General features: G+C 41.7%; 1 protein-coding gene across 3 annotated transcripts in view; it reads left to right on the forward strand.

Annotated features, from left to right (window-relative positions):
• glsb (glutaminase b) overlaps positions 1-25,138 on the forward strand; it is a 77,942-nt gene that overhangs the window by 31,576 nt on the left and 21,228 nt on the right. For all 3 annotated transcript variants that reach the window (XM_034186868.1, XM_034186867.1, XM_034186866.1), the window contains exons 8-13: positions 1,804-1,836; positions 3,279-3,337; positions 16,731-16,797; positions 16,969-17,019; positions 19,786-19,962; positions 22,033-22,164. In XM_034186868.1, the coding sequence (XP_034042759.1) occupies positions 1,804-1,836; positions 3,279-3,337; positions 16,731-16,797; positions 16,969-17,019; positions 19,786-19,962; positions 22,033-22,164 (519 nt within the window). The remainder of the gene's footprint in view (positions 1-1,803; positions 1,837-3,278; positions 3,338-16,730; positions 16,798-16,968; positions 17,020-19,785; positions 19,963-22,032; positions 22,165-25,138) is intronic.

A 25,138-nucleotide genomic window follows, 5' to 3' on the forward strand; every position in this document is an offset into this window, starting at 1 on the left:
AAGTGCTGTGAATACTTTCTAAATGCACTGTATGTACCATTTAATACTCCAAATTTCAAATGACGTTGGTCCAGAATAGTCGACCTTCCATGTTCAGGTGACGTGTTACTGCCTGTAATTTCATCAGTCGGGACAAACTGTTGTGCACCAATCATTTTATTTATTCGGTGGGGGGGGGTTTCATACAGCAAACCTGTTATATGGAATAAAAAAACACTCTAAAGAAAAGCGCCTTAAATACAGCATTGGGCAAAGGTTTTAAGCACTTTTAATATGGCTAAAACATTAAAGAAAAGCTGCTAAGTACTTAAAGAATTTGTGTAATAAAAGCACAATTTCTTATTAAATTTGCAATTCATAAAAAAAAAGAGATGGATTTAATTAGGATTTTTATACTCCTTTAGTTGAATTGATAAAACATTTCTGTTTTTAGGACCATTTGAACAATTTAGAGGGACACCCCCCCCCCCAAAAAAAAAATCAGTAAATAAAATTTGCACTTTGTTTTTTTTAACCAGAATGACAGTGTGTGTAAAGCTTTTGCACAGTACTATATGTCAGCACAGTCATCTGTTTCTGTGTCCCTTTTGCTTGCCATCAGTATGTTGATGTGTTTTATATTTTTCTTACCTGAAGCACAATGTCACTGCGCTGGTCAGGTTAGCCAGCTAGATTTTAATCTCTGTGGGGGGGTCAGCCTGGCAGAATGCATGGTGGGTCAAACTGTTGTTAAATGGTGCTTGAAGGCTACATGTTGCTGTTTTTGTATGTTGTTACATATTTTCCAGACGTAGGAACTGTGGGAAATAATGACTGCTGCTGCAGGTCAAATGACGTTGGTAATTTTTTTCTTCCTTTTCCCATATTGATCTCCTCAATTTCCCCATCCCCTGACCTCTTCTTCTCTCTTCCTCCTCTAATCACCTCTGTAGAAACTCCATTTAGTGACTCTAACATCTCCATCAGTAACATGTTTTGATTTGCACACTTAAGTGTTGCACCAGATCAGTATCTGAAATGTTAAAAATGTCTCAGTGCCCAGAACATAATGATTTTTATTTATTTTCATACACACAAATGTGCATGTGTGTCAGTGATTGTACTGATGCTTTTTCTTTTTTGGGAAGCAGCATCAGTGAGCTTGTGATATGATTAAATATCCAGTCCACCACAAGCTGTGAAATGTGTTATCACAGGAAACATTCCTGCTTTCCTTCCCTTCTTCCCTTTTGTTTTGGCCAACAGTCTATCTGCACAAATGACACCTGAGCTGCAGTAGAAACACGTGCTCACACACACCTAACACTGTAATAACACAAACGCACACACGCGCGTCTCCGTGCTGTCTGACGTTATGTTAAAACATACATCCATAGTCAGGACGACTGCAGCTTTTGAAAGTGTCTTTTTATTTTTTATTAATATCTCTGTTTAAACCTTAAATGAGCATTTTAATGAAAAAAAGTAAACATTCATTTAATGCAGATTACCTGACTAAGCTGTGGTAATGCACGTTTATTTAATCTCCATTTAATGCCAAAAGATTTCAATCTTTGCATCTTGTTTGCAAGCCAATATTTTACATCTGCACATGAAATCTTTTGCTAAGCTCAAGTGATTCTTCTGTCTAGTTTTCAAAATTTGTTCATGCCTGCTATTTTTGTATTTATTTGGTCAGCAGTATAGCTTGTATTATTTCACTGTTAACATTATGACACGGTTATGTTTCCTCTAAATTATTTGATTATGAATTTTTCTTATTGGAAAAAGTGATGGATTTTTTTTTCCCCCCCTCCTTCTCAGCAAGGTGCAAGTAATGCTGAAAAATTTGACTATGTAAGTATTCAAAGCTCAACTGTTGTTAAATCTCTGCTTAATCTTAATCTCTGCTTTTCAGTGTAACTTCTTTTTTTGTTGGTCTATAGTGACATTGTCTTTGGTCTAATAGTACTTTGGGTGAAAGCTCAATTTTACAAATACTGTTAAGTTTCTAAATCACTGAAAACAGAATATCTTAACAAAACTGTTAAATGTGACACCCAAGCTAGTTTTGTTCAGTATTCTTTAAGGAACTCAAAACTCTGCTGAAACCTTGGTCCCTGTCAAAGGCCTTGTTTACACTGCCAGTTCAAATCAGATTTATTGAAAACCTAATTCAAATTAGTCTCACTGATTGCCCACATTATATATGCTCACCGACCACTTTATTAGGTACACCTTGCTAGTACCAGGTTGGCCCCCCTTTTATCTTCAGAACTGCCTTAATTCTTCATGGCATAGATTCAACAAGGTGTTGGAAACATTCCTCAGAGGTGTTGGTCCATATTCATATGATGGCATCAGACAGTCGCTCATTCAACCAGTCTGTCCATTCTCCTCTTACATCAACAAGGAATTTTTGTCCGCACAACTGCCGCTCACTGGATATCTTCTCCTTTTTTGGGCCGTTCTCTGTAAACCCTAGAGATAGTTGTGTGTGAAAATCCCAGTAGCCATGTTCAAAGTCACTTAAATCCCCCCTTTTCCCCCCATTCTGATGCTCTGTTTGAACTTTAGTAAGTCATCTTCACCATGTCTAGATGCCTAAATGCATTGAGTCGCTGCCATGTGATTGGCTGATTAGCTATTTGTGTTAATAAGCAGTGGAGCAGGTGTACCTAATAGAGTGGCCGGTGAGTGTATAGCAAGTGACCAGATCTGATCTCTGTCCACATTGACATAGTCTTGTCCATATTGATTGCTATGGTAGCAGGGTACGTCCAGGAAAAACATGGACGGCAGCCAACTGTGCCAGTTTCTGTCTGAAATGATCATGTCGTGGTGCAAACCTTCGTGTACCTGTGTAGCAGTAGATTCCCCCCCCCACCCCTGAAAGGCAGCATTCCTACAAGGCAGCACTGATTAAAGCTTACCCAAACCTTGACCAGACCCAATCAGGATACCTTTATAATCAAGATACTAGCAACCTTTAAACTCTTTCTCATGGCTGTCTCATGGTCCCAGATGAAGTACAGTTTGATTGACATATATGGAAAATCTGTCCATGGTGAGGTGGGGGGTAAGATACCATGACCTGGATATTTACAGACTACCAAACAAAAATCAAGCTGGACACAATCTGGATATGTTAAAAATCTGATTTTGAGTGGTAATGTGAACGAGGCTAAAGTGTCATGGAACATTAGGATTTTTCCTTGACTGAGATTTAAAGGAAAAGTCACCAATATCAACTTGTAACAATTACTCAGTTCTTTGATTTGCTTTGTTTTTCCTTCCAGATGATGAACTTCCTGAAACAGATGTCAGGAAACGAGTATGTGGGTTTCAGCAATGCCACGTAAGTCTCTCCAAAAGAAAGTTGGCAGCTCAGTTCTCTTATCTGGGAGAGCAGGGGTGCCCAACCTTTTTTGAACTGAGATCTACTTTTAAAGTTGACAGTGTATCGAGATCTAGCAAGCCATATCGAACGCCATAGTGTAGCCACAATTTATTGTGCACCAATATAACACAATTTTTGTTAAGATATAGTTTTAACAATAATAATGCATTATTGAAGTAAATGTGCAAAGAATAAGCACAAGTAGGCTTAGACAGATGGTAGTTGATTTTGTAAAAAGGATGGAAATGGCTGTGGTGAATACCTACTTTAACAAAAGTTAGGAGCACAGGGTAACATAAGAGTGGAGGAATGTGCACACAGGTGGACTACATTATTTATAGGAGATGCAAGGTAAAAGAAATCAGACTGTAAAGTGGTGGCAGGAGAGTCGTTAGACAGCATAGGATGGGGGTTTGTAGGATGACTGTAGAGGTAAAGAAGAAGAGAGAGAGCTCAACAAAGGATCAGATGGTGGAAGCTAAAGGAGGAAGACTGTTGTGTGAAATTTAGCGAGCAGGTGAGAGAAGCACTGGTTGGAGGGGAAGCAATTTTGGACAACTGGAAAAGTACTGCAGATGTGGTGAGGGAGACAGCTAGGACAGTACTGGGTATGACATCTGGACAGTGGAAGGAAGCAGAGCCGGCCCAAGGCATACGCTAACTACGCGGTGGCTTAGGGCCTCCACGCCACCAGGGGGCCCCGAGAGCACCGAGACGTTGTGATAAAAAGTAAATATATACATGAAATTAAAATAATATTGAATAATTTAAACGAAATTGTATTACACCCGAAAAAAATAAATTCATTTTGACAAAATACCAATACTAGGTTAATTGATGCCTCCTGTTGGCTGCTGCCACCGTTGGGCAAATGTAGATACACCGCTTGGGTCAGGAGGTCGATGACTAATTGTGAGGAATGAAGTGAGTGTAAGTCATGTCTCAGAAAAGAAATGATCCCTCTGGAGCGGAGAAAAGAAAAAAGAAGAAGTTGGAAGACGAGAAAAAACAAGACAAAGTTAGGTTTGCATGTCCAATATTACAATTTTTTTTGTTATTTGCAAAATGCTCCATTCGTTTAAAGTGCTTTAGGTGTATTAAAGTCAGAGGCGATTGCTCTAAGACTGCAGGGGAAGCTCAGCTTCCTCTAAAATGTCAAAAAATAAGTGATCAAATATATACTGTTGTGTGTACATGTGATTGACTAAATGTGCGCTACAACGCGCTCAACTTTTGTTCAGAATCACCTTCTTACTGGTAACGACGCGGCTTTCCTCTCACTCAAACCCGCAGCTTCACAGTGCTTTAAACAGTGTAGCGACACAAAGCACGCAGCGAAACGAGACGAGTCATTGGATAAATGCTGGGCTTTGTCCCGCCCATCGGACGCTCAGCGTGTCTGGGGGTCTATGGGATAGTGGGCGGGCCTCGGCGGGCCCGGACGCTCAGCTTCTGCATGATGATTGGATGATCTGTCTGAGGCGGAATCCCTTTTTGATTGACAGCGAAATGAGCGAATCATCTTTTGGTGTAAACATCCGTGGGCGCATTTTTTAATTTTCATTCTGTTTTGAGTTGAACCGGAGACTTTCCTAATCCTCTTAGTGGCATTTTCTTTGTTAAAAACGATTAGCGACAAATCAAGCTTCTATTTCTGGTGTTTTTTTTTTTTGTAGCTGCTTGTGTTTGGAGACTGACTTCTGTCCCTACCGAGCAGCGGGTGCTGCTGAGCTCCTCCACCGTCACAAAGCACTCACAGGCGGACACACTTCACACTAGCCTCGCGCCAGTCCCAGCTAGTGAGCTAGCAAGGTAGCAAGCTGCACATAATGGAAGACAATTTGAATGCTGTTGACCGGATTTTGGCGAAATCATTTGATAGTCTTCCTTACGAAGAAAAACTTAAACAGCAGGGCAGATCAACTCCTCAGATTAATTTGGGCAAAAGGTGGGGAAAAGTAGCTCAGCTGTCAGTGGTTTGCAGGCCAAAGTTAAAGCCCCAGTGCAATGTTTGTGCGTTGCTATGCACAAACATTGCTGTTATGTCATGGATTTCTGTGTTCATTTTGGAGATTATTTAAGTATTGTATTTATTATTTAAGTATTTAATTTTGATTACAACTTTATTTTTCTGTAAGATAATGTGTATCATTTGATTCTATTTTGTATTTGGATATTGAACATTTTGCACACCATTGCACATCTGAAAGAAATTAAACTATTTAACGTGTTTACTATAAATGCAGTCTCCTGCCTGCTGATGTTACTTTCAAATAGTTAAATTAATGAGCCATACTTATACATCACTCTGTATGTAGAAGTTAATTAAAACATATTTGAGTTTGCTACCCCTTTAAGGTTAAAAACAAGAATGACACCTGTATGATGTAAGATAATTACAAATAATGCTAATGATTGTGGGTACATTAGACACATAACAGTGTAGCCTATGGAATAATGAGTCATCTGGTGCTGAGGTGATGGTAGGGGGGCCCCCCAAATGAAATTCTGTTTAAGGCCCCATAAAGGCTTGGGCCGGCCCTGGAAGGAAGACAAGGAGACTTGGTGGTGGACTGAAGAGGTCCAGGAAAGCATAAGGAGAAAGAGGTTGGTGAAAGTTTTGGGATAGTCAGAGAGATGAAGAAAGTAGACAGGAGTACAAGGAGATGCTGCGTAAGGCGAAAAGAGAAGTGGCAAAAACGAAGGAAAAGGCATATTGCGAGCTGTACAAGAAGTTGAATAGTAAGGAAGGAGAAAAGGACTTGTACCGATTGGCCAGACAAAGGGACAGAGCTGGAAAGGATGTGCAGCAGGTTAGGGTGGTAAAAGATGCACATGGTAATGTGCTGACAAGTGAGGAGTGTGTGCTGAGAAGGTGGAGGGAATATTTTGAAGAGCTGATGACTAAAGAAAATGGATGATGTGGTGAGAGTAAATCGGGAAGTACAAGAGATCAGTAAGGAAGAAGTGAGGGCCGCTATGAAGAGGATGAAGAGTGGAAAGTGAGAGGATGCCTGAGGAGTGGAGACGAAGTGTGCTGGTTATTTTCAAGTACAAAGGTGATGTGCAGAGCTGCAGTAACTAGAGGCATAAAGCTGATCAGCCACAGCATGAAGTTATGGGAAAGAGTAGTAGAAGCTAGGCTTAGAAAACAGGTGAAGATCTGTGAGCAGCAATATGGTTTCATGCTGAGAAAGAGCACTACAGATGCAATGTTTGCTCTGAGAATACTGTTGGAAAAGTACAGGACGACAGAAAGTTACATTGTGTGTTTGTGGCCTTAGAAAAAGCTTATGATAGGGTGCCAAGAGAAGAGCTGTGGTATTGTATGAGGAAGTCTGGAGTGGCAGAGAAGTGTTAGGGTAGTGCAGGACATGTACAAGAATAGTGTGACAGCGGTGAGATGCGCAGTCGGAATGACACTCATTCAAGGTGGAGGTGGGATTACACCAAGGATCAGCTCTGAGTCCTTTCTTGTTTGCAGTGGTGATGGACAGGTTGACGGATGAGATCAGACAGGAGTCCACATGGACTATGATGTTTGCAGATGACATTATGATCTGAAGTGAGAGTAGGGCAAGTTGAGTCTAGTCTGGAGAGGTGGAGATATGCTTTGGAGAGAAGGGGAATGAAAGTCAGTAGAAGCAAGACTGAGTACATGTGTGTGAATGGGAGGGAGCCCAGTGGAATAGTGCAGTTACAAGGAGTAGAGGTGGTGAAAGTAGAGGAGTTTAAATATTTGGGGTCAATTGTTCAAAGTAATGGAGAGTGTGGTAGAGAGGTGAAGAAAAGAGTGCAGGCAGGGTGGAGAAAGGTGGCAGGAGTGATTTGTGACCGAAGAATATCAACAAGAGTGAAGGAGAAAGTTTACAAGACAGTAGTGAGACCAGCTACAACCCCTGGCAAAAATTATGGAATCACCGGCCTCGTAGGATGTTCATTCAGTTGTTTAATTTTGTAGAAAAAAAGCAGATCGCAGACATGACACAAAATTAAAGTCATTTCAAATGGCAACTTTCTGGCTTTAAGAAACATTATAAGAAATCAGGAAAAAAATTGTGGCAGTCAGTAATGGTTACGTTTTTAGACCAAGCAGAGGGGAAAAAAATATGGAATCAATCAATTCTGAGGAAAAAATTATGGAATCATGAAAAACAAAAGAACGCTCCAACACATCAATAGTATTTTGTTGCACCACCTCTGGCTTTTATAACAGCTTGCAGTCTGTGAGGCATGGACTTAATGAGTGACAAACAGTACTCTTCATCAATCTGGCTCCAACTTTCTCTGATTGCTGTTGCCAGATCAGCTTTGCAGGTTGGAGCCTTGTCATGGACCATTTTCTTCAACTTCCACCAAAGATTTTCAATTGGATTAAGATCCGGACTATTTGCAGGCCATGACATTGACCCTATGTGTCTTTTTGCAAGGAATGTTTTCACAGTTTTTGCTCTATGGCAAGATGCATTATCATCTTGAAAAATGATTTCATCATCCCCAAACATCCTTTCAATTGATGGGATAAGAAAAGTGTCCAAAATATCAACGTAAACTTTTGCATTTACTGATGATGTAATGACAGCCATCTCCCCAGTGCTTTTACCTGACATGCAGCCCCATATCATCAATGACTGTGGAAATTTACATGTTCTCATCTTTATAAATCTCATTGGAACGGCACCAAACAAAAGTTCCAGCATCATCACCTTGCCCAATGCAGATTCGAGATTCATCACTGAATATGACTTCATCCACAGTCCACGATTGCTTTTCCTTAGCTCACTGTAACCTTGTTTTTTTCTGTTTAGGTGTTAATGATGGCTTTCGTTCTGTATGTAAATCCCATTTCCTTTAGGCGGTTTCTTACAGTTCAGTCACAGACGTTGACTCCAGTTTCCTCCCATTCATTCCTCATTTGTTTTGTTGTGCATTTTCGATTTTTGAGACTTATTGCTTTAAATTTTCTGTCTTGACGCTTTGTCTTCCTTGGTCTACCAGTATGTTTGCCTTTAACAACCTCCCATGTTTGTATTTGGTCCAGAGTTTAGACACAGCTGACTGTGAACAACCAACATCTTTTGCAACATTGCGTGATGATTTACCCTCTTTTAAGAGTTTGATAATCATCTCCTTTGTTTCAACTGACATCTCTCGTGTTGGAGCCATGATTCATGTCAGTCCACTTGGTGCAACAGCTCTCCAAGGTGTGATCACTCCTTTTTAGATGCAGACTAATGAGCAGATCTGATTTGATGCAGGTGTTAGTTTTGGGGATGAAAATTTACAGGGTGATTCCATAATTTATTCCTCAGAATTGAGTGAGTCCATATTTTTTTCCTTCTGCTTGTTCTAAAAAAGTAACCGTTACTGACTGCCACAATTGTTTTTTCCTGACTTCTTATAGTGTTTCTTAAAGCCAGAAAGTTGCCATTTGAAAATGACTTAGTTTGTGTCATGTCTGTGATCTGCTTTTTTTCTACAAAATTAAACAACTGAATGAACATCATCTGAGGCTGGTGATTCCATAATTATTGCCAGGGGTTGTATGTTGGACAGCTTAGAGATGGTGGCACTAACAAAAAGACAGGAGGTGGAGCTGGAGGTGGCAGAGCTGAAGATATTGAGATTCTCTTTGGGAGTGACGAGAATGGACAAGATTAGGACAACTCAGGTGGGATGGTTTGGACATGTGCAGAGGAGGGACCCAGGGTATATAGGGAGGATGATGCTGAGGATGGAGCCACCAGGCAGGAGGAGAAGAGGGAGGCCAATGAGGAGGTTTATGGATGTGCTGAGGCAGGACATGCAGGTGGTTGAGACAGAGGATACAGAGGACAGGGTGAGATGGAAACGATTGATCTGCTGTGGCACCCCCTAACGGGAGCAGCCAGAAGAATGAAGAATAAAGAATAATGGCGGCTAATTAAAGTTGGACAAGTTGTCCCCTACCTTAGTGGGACTTCTGGCACTGAGAGGAGGCAAGAAATAAGAAAGGCCGAATCCAAAAGCTGTGCATATTCAGCATGGTTTGAACGTTTCAGAAATTTTTTTATTAAATTTTGGGCAACAATTTATTCAACCATCCATCCATCCATCCATTTTCTTCCGCTTTATCCGGAGTCGGGTCGCGGGGGCAGCAGCTCAAGCAAAGCCGCCCAGACCTCCCGATCCACACACCCTCCTCCGGGGGAATCCCAAGGCGTTCCCAAGCCAGCCGAGAGATGTAGTCCCTCCAGCGTGTCCTGGGTCTTCCCCGGGGCTTCCTCCCAATGGGACGTGCCCGGAACACGTCTCCAGCGAGGCGTCCAGGGACATCCGGAAAAGATGCCCGAGCCACCTCAACTGACTCCTTTCGATGTGGAGGAGCAGCGGCTCGACTCCGAGCTCTTCCCGAGTGACCGTGCGCCTCACCCTATCTCTAAGGGAGCGCCCAGCCACCCTGCAGAGGAAACTCATCTCGGCCACTTGTACTCGCGATCTCGTTCTTTCGGTCGTGAGCCAAATCTCATGACCATAGGTGAGGATCGGAACGTAGATCGATCGGTAAATCGAGAGCTTTGCCCCTACTCAGCTCTCTCTTCACCACAACGGTCCGATACAGCGACCACATCACTGCAGATGCTGCACCGATCCGTCTATCGATCTCACGCGCCATCTGTCCCTCACTCGTGAACAAGACCCCGAGATACTTAAACTCCTCCACTTGAGGCAAGGACACTCCACCGACCTGAAGAGGGCAAAGCACCTTTTTCCGGTCGAGAACCATGGCCTCAGATTTGGAGGTGCTGATTTTCATCCCGGACGCTTCACACTGGTCTGCAAACCGCTCCTGATTTGATGAAGCCAACAGAACCACATCATCCGCAAACAGCAGAGACGAGATTCTGTGGTTCCTAAACCAGACCTCCTCTACTCCCTGGCTGCGCCTAGAAATTCTGTCCATAAAAATAATGAACAGAACCGGTGACAAAGGGCAGCCCTGGCGGAGGCCAACGTGCACTGGAAACAGGTTTGACTTACTACCGGCAATGCGAACCAAGCTCCTGCTGCGGTCATACAGGGACCGGATAGCCCTTAGCAAAGGACCCTGGACCCCCACAGGGTGCCCCAAGGGACACAGTCGAACGCCTTCTCCAGATCCACAAAACACATGTGGACTGGTTGGGCAAACTCCCATGAACCCTCGAGCACCTGATGGAGCGTGTAGAGCTGGTCCAGTGTGCCGCGACCAGGACGAAAACCACACCTCTCCTCCTGAATCCGAGGTTCGACCATCCGTCGAATTCTTCTCTCCAGTACTATGGAATAGACCTTACCGGGGAGGCGGAGGAAAGTGATCCCCCTATAGTTGGAACACACCCTCCGGTCCCCCTTATTAAACTTAAACCCCCTTCTTAAATTTATTCAACCGTTAGACATTTACCTCTGCTGAGCCACCTAACGTTGGTGTGCAGCAGTCCTCCAGCTGCACATGGAATAACGAAAAATAAATAAAATAAAACCACAAATACTGTCAACTTTATCAAAAGCAGGAAATCACAGTATTAATAGCCACAGTTTAACTGAGCTAACGGCTCACTATTTGCGTTCACAAACACAACAAATGCACAAAAAATAAATTGATAAAAATAGACTTTTGAACTGTTTACATACCGTTTTTGTCCAGAGTATAACTTATTACAGCTCTTTAAGCTGTTATGTTACTTCAAAAACTTTTTCTTATTTTAATTTTTTCTCCTCTGCATCCTGCACCATAGAAGAGCCGTCTTCTTCTTTTATCATGTTTAACAGCAGCCGACATCCTTATTGGTGCAGTGCTGCCACCTTTTGCATCAATCCATTATAGCAGCACTGTCCGTGACAGCACCAGTGTCATGCGATCGACCAGTTGATCATGATATCATAACCACATTGTTCAGACTGACGTGCTCGATGAACGGCTTTTGACATAGTCAGTAGTAATACTACAGTTTCTTCTAACTCGCAAAAACTGGCCCACTGGTACATTACGAACTAGATGAGGCTGATAGTTACTGTCTGCTCTCAAAGTATTTCTGCTAAGAGGTTTGCTGTAAATGGTGGATTGCAAAGAATTGTTTCCATCCTTATAAATAGTAAGATCCAGAAAATCAATGGAGTGAAAGTTATAATTCATAGTAAAAGAATCTGTGGTGGAATTAACATAATTCAGAAATTGATGTAACTCATCGAGTGTGCCCTTTCAAATTAAGAGGACATCATCAATATACCTACGCCATAATGATATTTTAGAGTGAAAAGGGTTATTTTCAATACTGAAGACATGTTTCTCTTCCCAAAAACCATCACTAAACAGGCGTACGATGGAGCAAAAGCACTCCCCATTGCAGTCCCTTGTAGTTGTAAATAAAATTTGCCAGAATATTTGAAAAAAAAAAAAAATTGGATAAAATGATCTCAGCCAGATTGCTAAGAAATTCTGAGGGCGGCATCACATCAGTGGGATGTTTAGCAAGATAGGACATTGCTTCTAAGCCTGTTTTCTTAGCTGTTTTTATTCTGAGGACATCTTTATTTGTGATCATGTTTATATTCTTTTAAAATAGTCTCTTAATCTGGATTGTCCATCTGCTCCTCATGTGATTTGCTCTCACATTTTCTGCTGATTTAAAACTTGAGTCATTTAGTTCAGATGCTGTTATAATTATAATATGTATATTATAATTATGTGTAATATTTTAGTTCTTTTCTTGGCTTTTGCTTGTGCGCTGCATTTTAAATTGATTTCAAAACCTACTTCAGTGTATCATCATTTATACGAGGTCTGTCCATAAAGTATCGTACCTTTTTATTTTTTTCAAAAACTATATGGATTTCATTCATATGTTTTTACGTCAGACATGCTTGAACCCTCGTGCGTGAGTTTTTCCATGCCTGTCGGTGACGTCATTCGCCTGTGAGCACGCCTTGTGGAAGGAGTGGTCCCGCCCCCTCGTCGGATTTTCATTGTCTGGAAATGGCGGAATGAAAAGGACTTTTTTTCCATCAGAATTTTTTCAGAAGCTGTTAGAGACTGGCACCTGGAAACCATTCGAAAAATTTATCTGGCTTTCAGTGAAAATTTTACGGGCTTCACAGAGAATAAGGACTTTAACTACAGGTTTAAAGACCCCTTTAAAGGACGGTCGGTGCGCCGCGCTGCGAGCTGCGACGATGCGGCACAAACCACTGGATCATTTCTAAGCTGATGGCTCTGTGGATACGAGACCGTCGTGTGCTCTTTCTCTGGTTATCACAAAACCTGGACATCAGCCATTTTCCGGCAGATTTCACTTTTAACAAGAGATTTTGTCATGGAAAGCCGCGCGGAGGCTTCGCGTGTCACGACCGATTCGCTGATGAAGCGAGACAAAGGAACACCTCCGTTTCGGAGTGTTAGAGGACAAGTTGGGACATGTCTATCTCGGCTTCAGTGCTTACCAGTCGAGTGAGTATAAAAGAACTTGTGGAGAGCTGGACATGTCCCAACTTGTCCTCTAACACTCCGAAACGGAGGTGTTCCTTTGTCTCGCTTCATCAGCGAATCGGTCGTGACACGCGAAGCCTCCGCGCGGCTTTCCATGACAATCTCTTGTTAAAAGTGAAATCTGCCGGAAAATGGCTGATGTCCAGGTCTTGTGATAACCAGAGAAAGAGCACACGACGGTCTCGTATCCACAGAGCCATCAGCTTAGAAATGATCCAGTGGTTTGTGCCGCATCGTCGCAGCTCGCAGCGCGGCGCACCGACCGTCCTTTAAAGGGGTCCTTAAACCTGTAATTAAAGTCCTTATTCTCTGTGAAGCCCGTAAAATTTTCACTGAAAGCCAGATAAATTTTTCGAATGGTTTCCAGGTGCCAGTCTCTAACAGCTTCTGAAAAAATTCTGATGGAAAAAAAGTCCTTTTCATTCCGCCATTTCCAGACAATGAAAATCCGACGAGGGGGCGGGACCACTCCTTCCACAAGGCGTGCTCACAGGCGAATGACGTCACCGACAGGCGTGGAAAAACTCACGCATGCGCACGAGGGTTCAAGCATGTCTGACGTAAAAACATATGAATGAAATCCATATAGTTTTTGAAAAAAATAAAAAGGTACGATACTTTATGGACAGACCTCGTAGAGTGAAAAGTATTCATTAATAATGTAAACGCATTGTGGATATGGATCCACACAATTAAGTATTTTAATCGTCATTGTCTTTCTATTTTGGACAGAGTGGGTCCTTTTTAAAAACTAGACACGTCCCTCTGAATAACTCCTCCCTTGGCCTAATGACTATACGCAGTTTTACGAGATCTTGAAAGAAAGTGGAGCGTTTGTGGAAATCTGCAGAGCTCCAGGTTCACATCCTTTATTTAAAGGAGCTTTTAATTTCTTTTAGCAATATGATGAAAGATGTGAGGGCTGCCTGTTTTAACACTTTAATTTCTAACAGCTGACAGGACCCAAATACAGTGCGGTAAAAAAGTCTTTAGTCAGTCACTGATTGTGCAAGTTCTCCTACTTAGAAAGATGAGAGAGGTCTGTAATTTTCATCATAGGTACACTTCAACTATGAGAGACAAAATGAGGGGAAAAACAAATCCAGGAAATCACATTGTAGGATTTTTAAAGAATTTATTTGTAAATTTTGGTGGAAAATAAGTATTTGGTCACCCACAAACAAGCAAGATTTCTGGCTCTCACAGACCTGTAACTTCTTCTTCAAGAAGCTCTTCTGTCCTCCACCTGTTACCTGTATTAATGACACCTGTTTGAACTCATTATCTGTATAAAAGACACCTGTCCACAGCCTCAAACAGTCAAACTCCAAACTCAACCATGGCCAAGACCAAAGAGCTGTCGAAGGACACCAGGAGGAAAATTGTATATGTGCACCAGGCTGGGAAGAGTGAATCTACAATAGTCAAGCAGGTTGGTGTGAATAAATCAACTGTGGGAGCAATTGTAAGAAAATGGAAGACATACAAGACCATTGATAATCTCCCTCCATCTGGGGCTCCACGCAAGATCTCATCCCGTGGGGTCAAAATGATCATGAGAACAGTGAACAAAAATCCCAGAACTACACGGAGGGACCTGATGAATGACCTGCAGAGAGGTGGGACCAAAGTAACAAAGGCTACAAACTACGCAGAGAGGGACTCAAATCCTGCAGTGCCAGGCGTGTCCCCCTGATTAAGACAGTACATGTCCAGGCCCGTCTGAAGTTTGCCAGACAGCATATGGATGATCCAGAAGAGGATTGGGAGAATATCATGTCGTCAGATGAAACCAAACTAGAACATTTTGGTAAAAACTCAACTCGTCGTGTTTGGAAGAAGAAGAATTCTGAGTTGCACCCCAAGAACACCATATCTACTGTGAAGCATGGGGGTGGAAACATCATGCGTTGGGGCTGTTTTTCTGCAAAGGGGACAGAATGACTGATCCATGTTAATGGAAGAATGAACATGGCCATGTATCATGAGATTTTAAGCCAAAACCCCCTTCCATCAGTGAGAGCATTGAAGATGCAATGTGGCTGGGTTTTCCAGCATGACAATGATCCCAAACACACTGCTCAGGCAACGAAAGTGTGGCTCCGTAAAAAGCATTTCAAGGTCCTGGAGTGGCCGAGCCAGTCTCCAGACCTCAACCCCATAGAAAACTTGTTGAGGGAGTTGAAAGTCCATTTTGACCAGCAACAGCCCCAAAACATCACTGCTCTAGAGGAGATCTGCATGGAGGAATGGAGCAAAATGCCAGCTAGTGTGTGCAAACCTGGTGAAGATGTTTGACCTCTGTCATTGCCAACAAAGATTATTTTACAAAGTATTGAGTTGAACTTTTGTTATTGGCCAAATTCTTACTTTCCACCATAATTTACAAATAAATTCTTTAAAAATCCTGCGGTGTGATTTCCTGGATATTTTTTTCCTCATTTTGTCTCTCATAGTTGAAGTGTACCTGTGATGAAAATGAGTCCTCATCTTTCTAAGTAGGAGAACTTGCACAATCAGGGACTTACTAAATTTTTTTACCCCACCGTATTTTGTTTGATACAATCAGATATTGTTATACCTGCATCTCCTGCTGCCATCGATCAGTCGAATGAAGACTGTGACTATATATATATATATATATATATATATATATTATATATATATATATATATATATATATATATATATTAGATATATAGTATAGATATATATATATATATATATATATATATATATATATATATATATATATATATATTTTTTTTTTTTTTTCCAATCACTAAAATTTGTGGTATTGGGGCAAACATCAGCCCCTCCCATTGTTCTCATTTCCCATGTCTTACCCAGCCATCAGTTGGAACACTTGGTATTTCACACATTTAATTTGTTTATGCCATCTCAAATATAAATAAATAAATACATTTCTAAAATTATCTTCCTTAAAGTCAAAGCATATCTCTACAACGTGACATAAATTAATTAAAAATATAAAAGCCAAGATGATGGGTTGCATAAGTAATGGAACACTTATAATACTAAGTCAGGGGATGGATACATGAACATTTCCAAGTCACTGTGAATATCTTGAACTTTATTTGCATCAGTTATGAAGAAATACAAACAGTATGACACTCTATGGTAAATCTGTGTGGAGTAGACAGTTCTCAAAAACTGAGTGACTGTGCAAGGAGAAGAGTGAGGAAAGCCACCAAGACACCCAGACAACCCAGAAGAAGTTACAGGCTTCTGTGGCTGTGATTGGAGAAATTGTGCACAGCGCATGTTTTGCATGTTGTATCACCATTTATACAGCTTCATCAGGGTTCTCCCCAGAAATTTTTAGTCTAGTGGTGCTGTTGGCAGTTATCACCAGAGGCAGCGCGCGTTGTCATTTTGACTGGACTTTGATGCATTGAAAGAATAGACAAAAAAAATGACACTTGCGTTGTAATATCAAGTTCTTTTTTGCATGTTTCTGTCTGTTAATAAAATAAATAGCAATGAAAAGTTTAAAAACACATTGTTTGATGGACATAACATTTGCTCTCCTCTTCAAAAATGATGTACCTTTTAATCCAGACAGTTTGTGTCATGTTGACAAATGTCTAAATGTTTGCTCTTCACTCACCTACACTATACGTCACTGCACCTCAGTGTGTAGGTGCAGTGACGTAAAGGTTGCCTGCATGATTTATGATGGCTCTAAGTTTTAACTATGATTTCTTCATGTTGAGAGGTCAACTTGTAGTAGAAATGTGACGAGTGAATTTCAGTCTGCACGCACACACTTCATATATTTTCTTCCTCCATGTAATGGGGTTTGGTTTGTTCTTTGTGTGACAGATTCCAGTCAGAGCGTGAGTCAGGAGACAGGAATTTTGCTATTGGATACTACCTGAAAGAAAAAAAGGTCAGTAGAGGACATCATTTGACTTTCTGATCTGTGCAGTTGCCAAATTCTGCTAAAAAAAAAAAAAAACTCTTAAACTCCCAAAGTGTATTTGCCAAAGCTACAACTTGTTCTAAGTCATAAACATTCATCTATGTGTGCTTTGTTTTAAATTGTTGTGGTGTTCTGCAGTGTTTCCCAGAAGGGACAGACATGACCTCTGTGTTGGACTTCTACTTTCAAGTGAGTGCATTAGGAATTTTCTCTTTCCCCCCCCCCCCCCCCCCCCCCGTGTCATTAATTTTTAATCACAGAATATTGTCTGTTTGATGCTCTTCTTCCACTGCTGGTCACATCTTACTGTTTTTATCAACATGGTCATGTTTCTGCTCTCATACACTGGAGTTACCAGTAGAAACTTTTTTTATACTTCATGATTCTGCTAATTGTTTTTGGCATTAACCCATGTATATAATCAGCTTTATTTTGGCTCATGTCTTTGAAAAGAGAAGGGGTTGTGGTTATCTTGAAACTTGGTCCAAGTACAGCTTTGTCAGGACGAATCAAAATATTTGAATGTCAATTAAAAAAAAAAAAGTTATTCTTTGGCTAATCCAGGTTTCTGTCATTCACTCATCAAATGTGACAGTCCACACTGTTTTTGTTTCAGCTGGCTAAAATTCAACGTTGGCTCACTATCAGGTTTGACCGGCAAAGCATACTGGACACAAGTGCAAGACGCAGGAACACAGCTCAGAGTTGAGACGTTTACTGGATTTATTAGCAAGAGTCGGTACACAGAAAGACAGGCCAAGAAGAGCAATAGTACAAAAAAACATCAGGCTTAGGCGTGGTCGAGGTACACAAGCAGGTGTTCAAAAAAAACGCAGTGAGGCAATGAGAGCAAGGCAAAAAACACACAAACTGAAGGCACGTCGATCTGGCGAGGGACAAGAGCAAACTGTGAGGCTTATATAGCACCCAGGTGATGAGCTACAAATCAAGAACAGGTGTGAGGTGAAACTTCCAGAACCAGGGTGTGGCCAGACAGAGGAACGCCCACCACCAAAACCAAGAGAGAGAGACAAGAACGATTGGGACAGTGAAAAACCCAAGCAGAAAGACAGAACAAGAGGCCAGACTGATCACAAATACAAACTAAATAAAAATAAAACAGAACACATGGCACACGGAGTCCAAATCCTGACACTTCCTGAGAAAACAAGTCTGAAATATGAACAACCCCAAATCAGAAAAAGCTAGAATGTATGGAAAATGCAAAAAAAGTGACTTAAATTTGCTTTGGCATTGGTTTCATTTGCAGATAGTATGAATCAAAGATATTTCATGTTTTGTGTGGTCAATTTATTTTGTTAATGTACATCCAATCCTGCAACAGATTAAAAAAAAAAATTACCGCTTTACTACTGCTTTTTTTTTTTTTTTTTTTTTCCCCCCACATGTACTGTAAAAGATTGCATGGCATTGAGGATACCAAGCAATGAAGTGTCACTTTGTCCCATTCTTCTTCCAGCAAACATGTCTTAAGTAGTACAGTAGTCAGTGTTGTAGTAGTACAGTGTCGTCATTGTTGCACCCCCCCCCCCCCCCCCCCAAAAATAAAATTTCTCCACACATTCTTTGGGACAAGTCAAGGCTGCAGGCAGTCCAGTACCTGTACCCATACCCTCTTCTGCAGCCACACCTTTGTAATGCGTGCAGAATGTGGTTTTATATTGTCTGGTTAAAACATGCATGGATGGTCCTTGAAAAGATAATGGTTTAAGATCCCAGTACTGGAATTCTGGGTCATCTGACTACAGTACACATTTCCATCATGTGATGGTGCATCCCAGATGTCTCGGAGCCCACAGATGTTAACACTGCTCCTGGACAGTATTAACGTGAGGCTTTATTTGCACAATAAAGTTTTAAGTGCGATTTGTGAATATAACTCTGCTTTAGTGCTTGACAAAGGTTGCTCAAAGTGATCTCATGTGGTTATATCAGCTATTGATGAAAGGGTGTTCAGCTTAGCCTTGTACCCTTGCCTGTTACACACTGAAATTCCTTGAATCATTTAATGATTTTATTAACTGTAGAGGAATATGTAAACCCCTTCTGATCTGCTCTTTCTTTGAGGAACATTGTCTTTAAATGTTTTTAATCGTTTTCTCACGTTTGTTGGCAAACTAGATTTTCTCCACCTTTGATTCATCAAAGATTCAGCCTTTCTTGTAAAAAGTCTTTGCACCAAATCATGATCACAATCACCTGATGACATTACTAGTTCTAATTTGGCCTGGAACATCTTTTTTCTTTTTTTTCTTTAAATACATTAAGTCTATTCATTTGAATGTGTTGCAGGCCAGAAATGCAGGAATTTTATGTATATTAACAATTTTAAATGAATTTGACCACACAAAATATGAAATACTTTTGGTTCATCCTGTCTGCAATGACATAGATGTCAAAGTAAATATAAGCATCCCTGCATTTTTCCCCCTTCTATATTTTCCAGATTGTTTCAACTTTTTCTGATTTGGGCTTGTATTTTCAGTACATCAAGTATGTAGCTGCACAACCTATGAGTTGGTTGCATTAGCTGAACAGTTGGTATAATTTCCATAGACGTCTATGCCTGGACTCTCTACTCCTTCGTGTTATAGTTCTGTGGATATAGCAATTCAAGGCAAAAACAAAAGAAGAGAAATTGATTTATTTATAAAACACCATTTCTGGACTTGATTCACCCCAGGACACCACACAAACTGGGTGACACTTAAATCATACCAACCCCATGAGCAAGCACATCTGCCACAGTGATTAGGGAAAAACTTCTTCAGGCTTTTTTTTTTTTTTTTAATCATTATAGGAACAAACCTCATGCAGTGATGAACACACTTATTGTGTTAAACGATACTCTGCTTAATTGCCTAATCTCCTCTAACCTGTGCTTTCTTTTTTCAATCACACAAATGTCATATTTTTGTGTTTCTGAACGTCCAGCTATGTTCCATTGAGGTGACCTCTGAGAGCGCCAGTGTCATGGCAGCCACACTTGCAAACGGCGGTATTTGCCCGATTACGGGTGAGCGTGTGCTGAGCCCGGAGGCGGTGAGGAACACCTTGAGCCTCATGCATTCCTGTGGCATGTATGACTTCTCAGGACAGTTTGCCTTCCACGTAAGTTACGTGCACATTCCCACAGTTGATATTAGCTGAAGCATTTTTATTGCACCGTACAAAATGTAGTGTAGCTGTGATATCCCATCATCTGTCTGAACTGAGGTGTCTGCTCAGACGGCTCCATCGAACACTTCTTGGTGGCAGAGAAATGAGACGGTGTGAAAATATTTTCAGCCTTTCTGATTTTCATAAGTTCTGAAATCAAATGAAGCTGGTCTTAAAAATGTTCATAGTTGGAACGGTGTGAGTCTTGACCAGTCTAAAACTGGTCATGTTATATAAAATCAGATTTTGTCTGCACTTCGCAGTTGAGTGTAGTCTCTGTTTCATGTTATTGACTTTAAAGCTGGCAGGTTTGAGGCTGAGTGTGAATCAACTGGGATGAGGATCAGCATCTCCAAATCTGAGATCAAGATTCTCTGTCAGAAAAAGATGGACTGTCCCATCTGGGTCAGGGGAGAGTTATTGGTTCAAGTTTAGGGGTTTGAGTGTCTCAGGGTCTTGTTCATGAGTCAAATCAATTTTATTTATATAGCGCCAAATCACAACAAACAGTTGCCCCAAGGCGCTTTATATTGTAAGGCAAAGCCATACAATAATTATGGAAAAACCCCAACGGTCAAAACGACTGAGTGGGGATAAGTTGGACCATGAGTTCGATAGATGGATTGGGGTGAAGTCTGATGTTTTACAGACACTGTACTGGACTGTCATGGTAATGAAGGAACTGAGCCAGAAAGCGAAACTCTCAATTTCCCAGTCGATTTACACTCCTGTCCTCACCTCTGGCCTTGAACGTTGGGGAATGGCTGAAAGAATGAGGTGGTGGGATTGAGAGTACTCTGTTAGGCATCTGGGCTTAAAATCCTGGACAGGGTTAAATGCTTGACTATCCGGGAAGGACAAGTAGAGCCGCTGCTTCTTCACTTCAAATGGAGCCGCCTGAGGTGATTCGGGCATCTGGTGAGGATGCAACTTGGTCGTCTCCTTGTGGAAGTTCTTCCAGGCACATCCAACTGGGAGGATGCCCAGGGGAACACCCAGGACATGCTGGAGGAATTATATTTTACAGGTGGCAAGTAGTTACAAAGGGGGGGACACCTAAAAGTGAAAAGTCCATCTTTAGGCCAAGCCCACAGAGTCCAAGGTCAGTCTTGTATCACCTCCTCTGGCAGTGGCACTTCTGGCTGTCGTGTATCTGCAGTGGTCCAGATTCACCATCCATCATGTGGCTCAGGTCACACCCCATCCATTTGCTCAGCATGTGCCTCTTCACTGCTCAGAGGAGCAGACCCAGTGTGACTGTACAGCAGAGCCACCTCTTAGGTCTTCCTCCATAACTGAAGTGGGACAAGGTTTAGGTTTGAAGGAACAAAGGGCTTTGATTTCTTTGTAAACAGGTTGAGGTCACTAGACCACCGTGTCATTATGGTGTAAGACACCAATGATTCATCGGTGCACATTTAACAGGCTGTATTAAAGAAAGGGTTAACCATGGTTGGCATATTTTGGATTTTAATTTATTTAAGTTTGGGTTTTTCTTTTTTCTCTTTGCTGACTTAGTGGTCATAGTGTTTAAATCTAACCACAGGGTCAAAGAGATGTCTGATCTTCAGTTAGGTTGCTTACACATAGTAGGTGGTGTTTTGTGCTTTGGTGTACTATCTGGCCAGCTGTCACCTCATTATCATCACTTCTAATTTTCCTGTACCTTAATCAGCACATGGCTGGAATGTCACCATCTCAACCAATAGAATCAGGAAATGCATGATGTAAAATAAACCACATTTCTATATGCCAGGTTAAAACTTGGAATCTGGCTGCTAACATTTTGTCATTCAGTCACTTTTCTGCCCAAATTATGTTACATTTTAAAATTGTGTAAAGTTGTCTTCCCCCATGTCTTCAAATCATTCTGCTAGGTTTATGCTGGTAAAGAGATGAATCTCATTTATCTCATATTCACATCTTCAAAATGATAGTGACGCAAAAACTTGCTACTACTTTTTTGTTTTTAATGGTGTTAACTTCATGTAGGTAAACCATTGTTGTCTTTCCCTGTTGCAGGTTGGTTTGCCTGCAAAGTCCGGAGTAGCAGGAGGGATCCTGCTGGTTGTACCCAACGTAATGGGTGTCATGTGCTGGTCGCCTCCTCTGGACAAGCTTGGAAACTCTGTCAGAGGGATACAGTTTTGCACAGTACGTATATCCAGAAACACGACAGCAGTTCACTGAAAGTCTGTGCAGGAATTTAAAAACATAAACTCATGAAGAGGTAAGTTTTTGTCTGCAGTGAAAACTGGTTACTGTAATGATTTTAACCTCGTGGGCTCACCACCCACAGGGGGAACCGCTGGCATCAGGTGCACTGATACACACACAAATGACAATACAGGAAATTATACAGGGAATTTTGGGAGATTTTTGTGATTGGGAGGAATGGCCTCCCTGATCTAAACCTGAGTGGCCGTTTTTGTTATTAGACTTGTGTGCTGGGAATGGACTGTCCATAACTAACAGTGTTCAAACATAAGGATGCTCATAAGTGTACATGGTACCAGAGCACCCAAGGCCAAAGGTTGATGATCCATTTTGTGGATCATTGACCACATGTTCTGGACACTTGGGTGAAGAGGGGTAGAGCTGTCAAATGATCACCATCTGGACAGAGACCTGGTAAGCCCAAACGGACCGTTCAGGTGAACTGGGAATGTCTGCAGGAGCCTACTCTCTGACAGATGTTCAACTCGCACCTCCGGCCGAGCTTTTCTAGCATCCCTGTGGAGGTTGGGAGCATTGGACTAGAATGGGCAATGTTCAAAGCTTCCATTGCTGAAGCTGCAGCGGGGAGCTATGGCCTGCAGGTCTTAAGTGCTTCAAGGGGTGGAAACCCTCAAACACCGTGGTGGAACACCAGTGATCAGGGAAGCTGTCCGACTGAAGGAGTCTTTCCGCGGTATGTTATCTTGGAGGACTCTGGAGGCAGTTGGAAGGTACCGACAGACCCAAGTGCCTCTGCTGTGAGGGAGGCAAAGCAGCAGGTGTGGGAGGAGTTCGAAGCAGGAATGGAGAAGGTCTTTTTGGTTGGCACCAAGGTGCTTTTGGAGGACCGTGAGGCACCTCAGGAAAACGTAAGGATGGGACTCTGTTGACCTCAACTGAGGAGGTAATCGGGTACTGGATGGAACACTTTGAGGAACTCCTGCAGCAGACTGGAGCACCCTCTATAGTAGGGGCAGAGCTGGAACGTGTTGGGAGATCATCATCCATTTCCCTGGTGGAAGTCACTGAGGTAGTCAAACAACTTCGCAGTGGCAGAGCCCTGGGGGTTGATGAGATCTGTCCAAAAATGAAGGCTGTAGGTGTGGAGAGATTGTCTTGGATGAGATGTCTTGTCAATATTGTGTGGAGGTCCGGCTCAGTGTGTAAGGAGCCTGTGCCAGCTACAGGGACATCACACTACTCAGCCTCCCTGGTAAACTTCTCCAGGGTGCTGGAACGGACGGTTCAGCTGATAGTCAAACCTCAGATGGAAGAGGATCCTTGCGGGTTCTGTCGTGGAACAACCGACCAGCTCTTCACTCTTATAAGGATCCCGGAGGTGGCCTGGTAGTATGCCCAGTCTACTTGTGTTTTGTGGACTTGAAGAAGGCATTTATCAGGTTCCTGGGAGATACTGTGGGGGGTGCTGGTGGAGTATGGAGTGAGGGGGTCCCTTCTCAGGGCCATCCAATCTCTGTACTCACGAAGTGAGAGCTGTGTTTGGGTTCTCAGCAGTAAGTTGGACTTGTTTCCAGTGGGACTTGGCCTCTGCCGGGGCTGCATCTTGTCACCAGTCCGGTTTGTCATATTCACAGACAGGATATTGAGGTGTAGCCGGGGGGAGGAGGGTCTTCTGTCTGCGCTGATTTTCACTGCTTCAGTATTAATGTCAGTCTGAAGCAGATCCATCATCTCTGATGCTCCGCTCAAATGATACTCGCACACATCAGCTGAAATTTGAGTTTCATTTCAGTTTGCTGATTTGATGCAAGGCATGGGGGGTGTAGTGTGTTTTTTTTTTTTTTTTTTTTTTTTTTTAATGGATTCTTCTGCAATCAAAAAGGAACACAGATTTTATGAAAGTATTCATGTGTCTTTTAAATGATGCTTATATTGAAGAACTCTCTTCCTGGTTGAGCATGTCTGGTGGGTTCAGGTTTATGAATACTTTAAAAAAAAAAAAAAAAGTTGCTAATTTTAAGTTTAATAGTGGACGTATGTCTAAAAAATTTATGCAACCCCTGGCAAAAATTTTGGAATCACCGGCCTCGGAGGATGTTCATTCAGTTGTTTAATTTTGTAGAAAAAAAGCAGATCAGACATGACACAAAACTAAAGTCATTTCAAATGGCAACTTTTTGGCTTTAAGAAATACTTTAAGAAATCAAGAAAAAAAATTGTGGCAGTCAGTAACGGTTACTTTTTTAGACCAAGCAGAGGGGAAAAAAAATATGGACTCACTCAATTCTGAGGAATAAATTATGGAATCACCCTGTAAATTTTCATCCCCAAAACTAACACCTGCATCAAATCAGATCTGCTCGTTAGTCTGCATCTAAAAAGGAGTGATCACACCTTGGAGAGCTGTTGCACCAAGTGGACTGACATGAATCATGGCTCCAACACGAGAGATGTCAATTGAAACAAAGGAGAGGATTATCAAACTCTTAAAAGAGGGTAAATCATCATGTAATGTTGCAAAAGATGTTGGTTGTTCAGTCAGCAAATACAAACATGGGAAGGTTGTTAAAGGCAAACATACTGGTAGACCAAGGAAGACATCAAAGCGTCAAGACAGAAAACTTAAAGCAATATTTCTCAAAAATCGAAAATGTACAACAAAACAAATGAACGAATGGGAGGAAACTGGAGTCAACGTCTGTGACCGAACTGCAAGAAACCACCTAAAGGAAATGGGATTTACATACAGAAAAGCTAAACGAAAGCCATCATTAACACCTAAACAGAAAAAAACAAGGTTACAATGGGCTAAGGAAAAGCAGTCGTGGACTGTGGATGACTGGATGAAAGTCATATTCAGCGATGAATCTCGAATCTGCATTGGGCAAGGTGATGATGCTGGAACTTTTGTTTGGTGCCGTTCCAATGAGATTTATAAAGATGAGAACAT

Source organism: Thalassophryne amazonica, chromosome 14 (assembly GCF_902500255.1).
Source record: "Thalassophryne amazonica chromosome 14, fThaAma1.1, whole genome shotgun sequence".
Classification (NCBI taxonomy): domain Eukaryota; kingdom Metazoa; phylum Chordata; class Actinopteri; order Batrachoidiformes; family Batrachoididae; genus Thalassophryne; species Thalassophryne amazonica.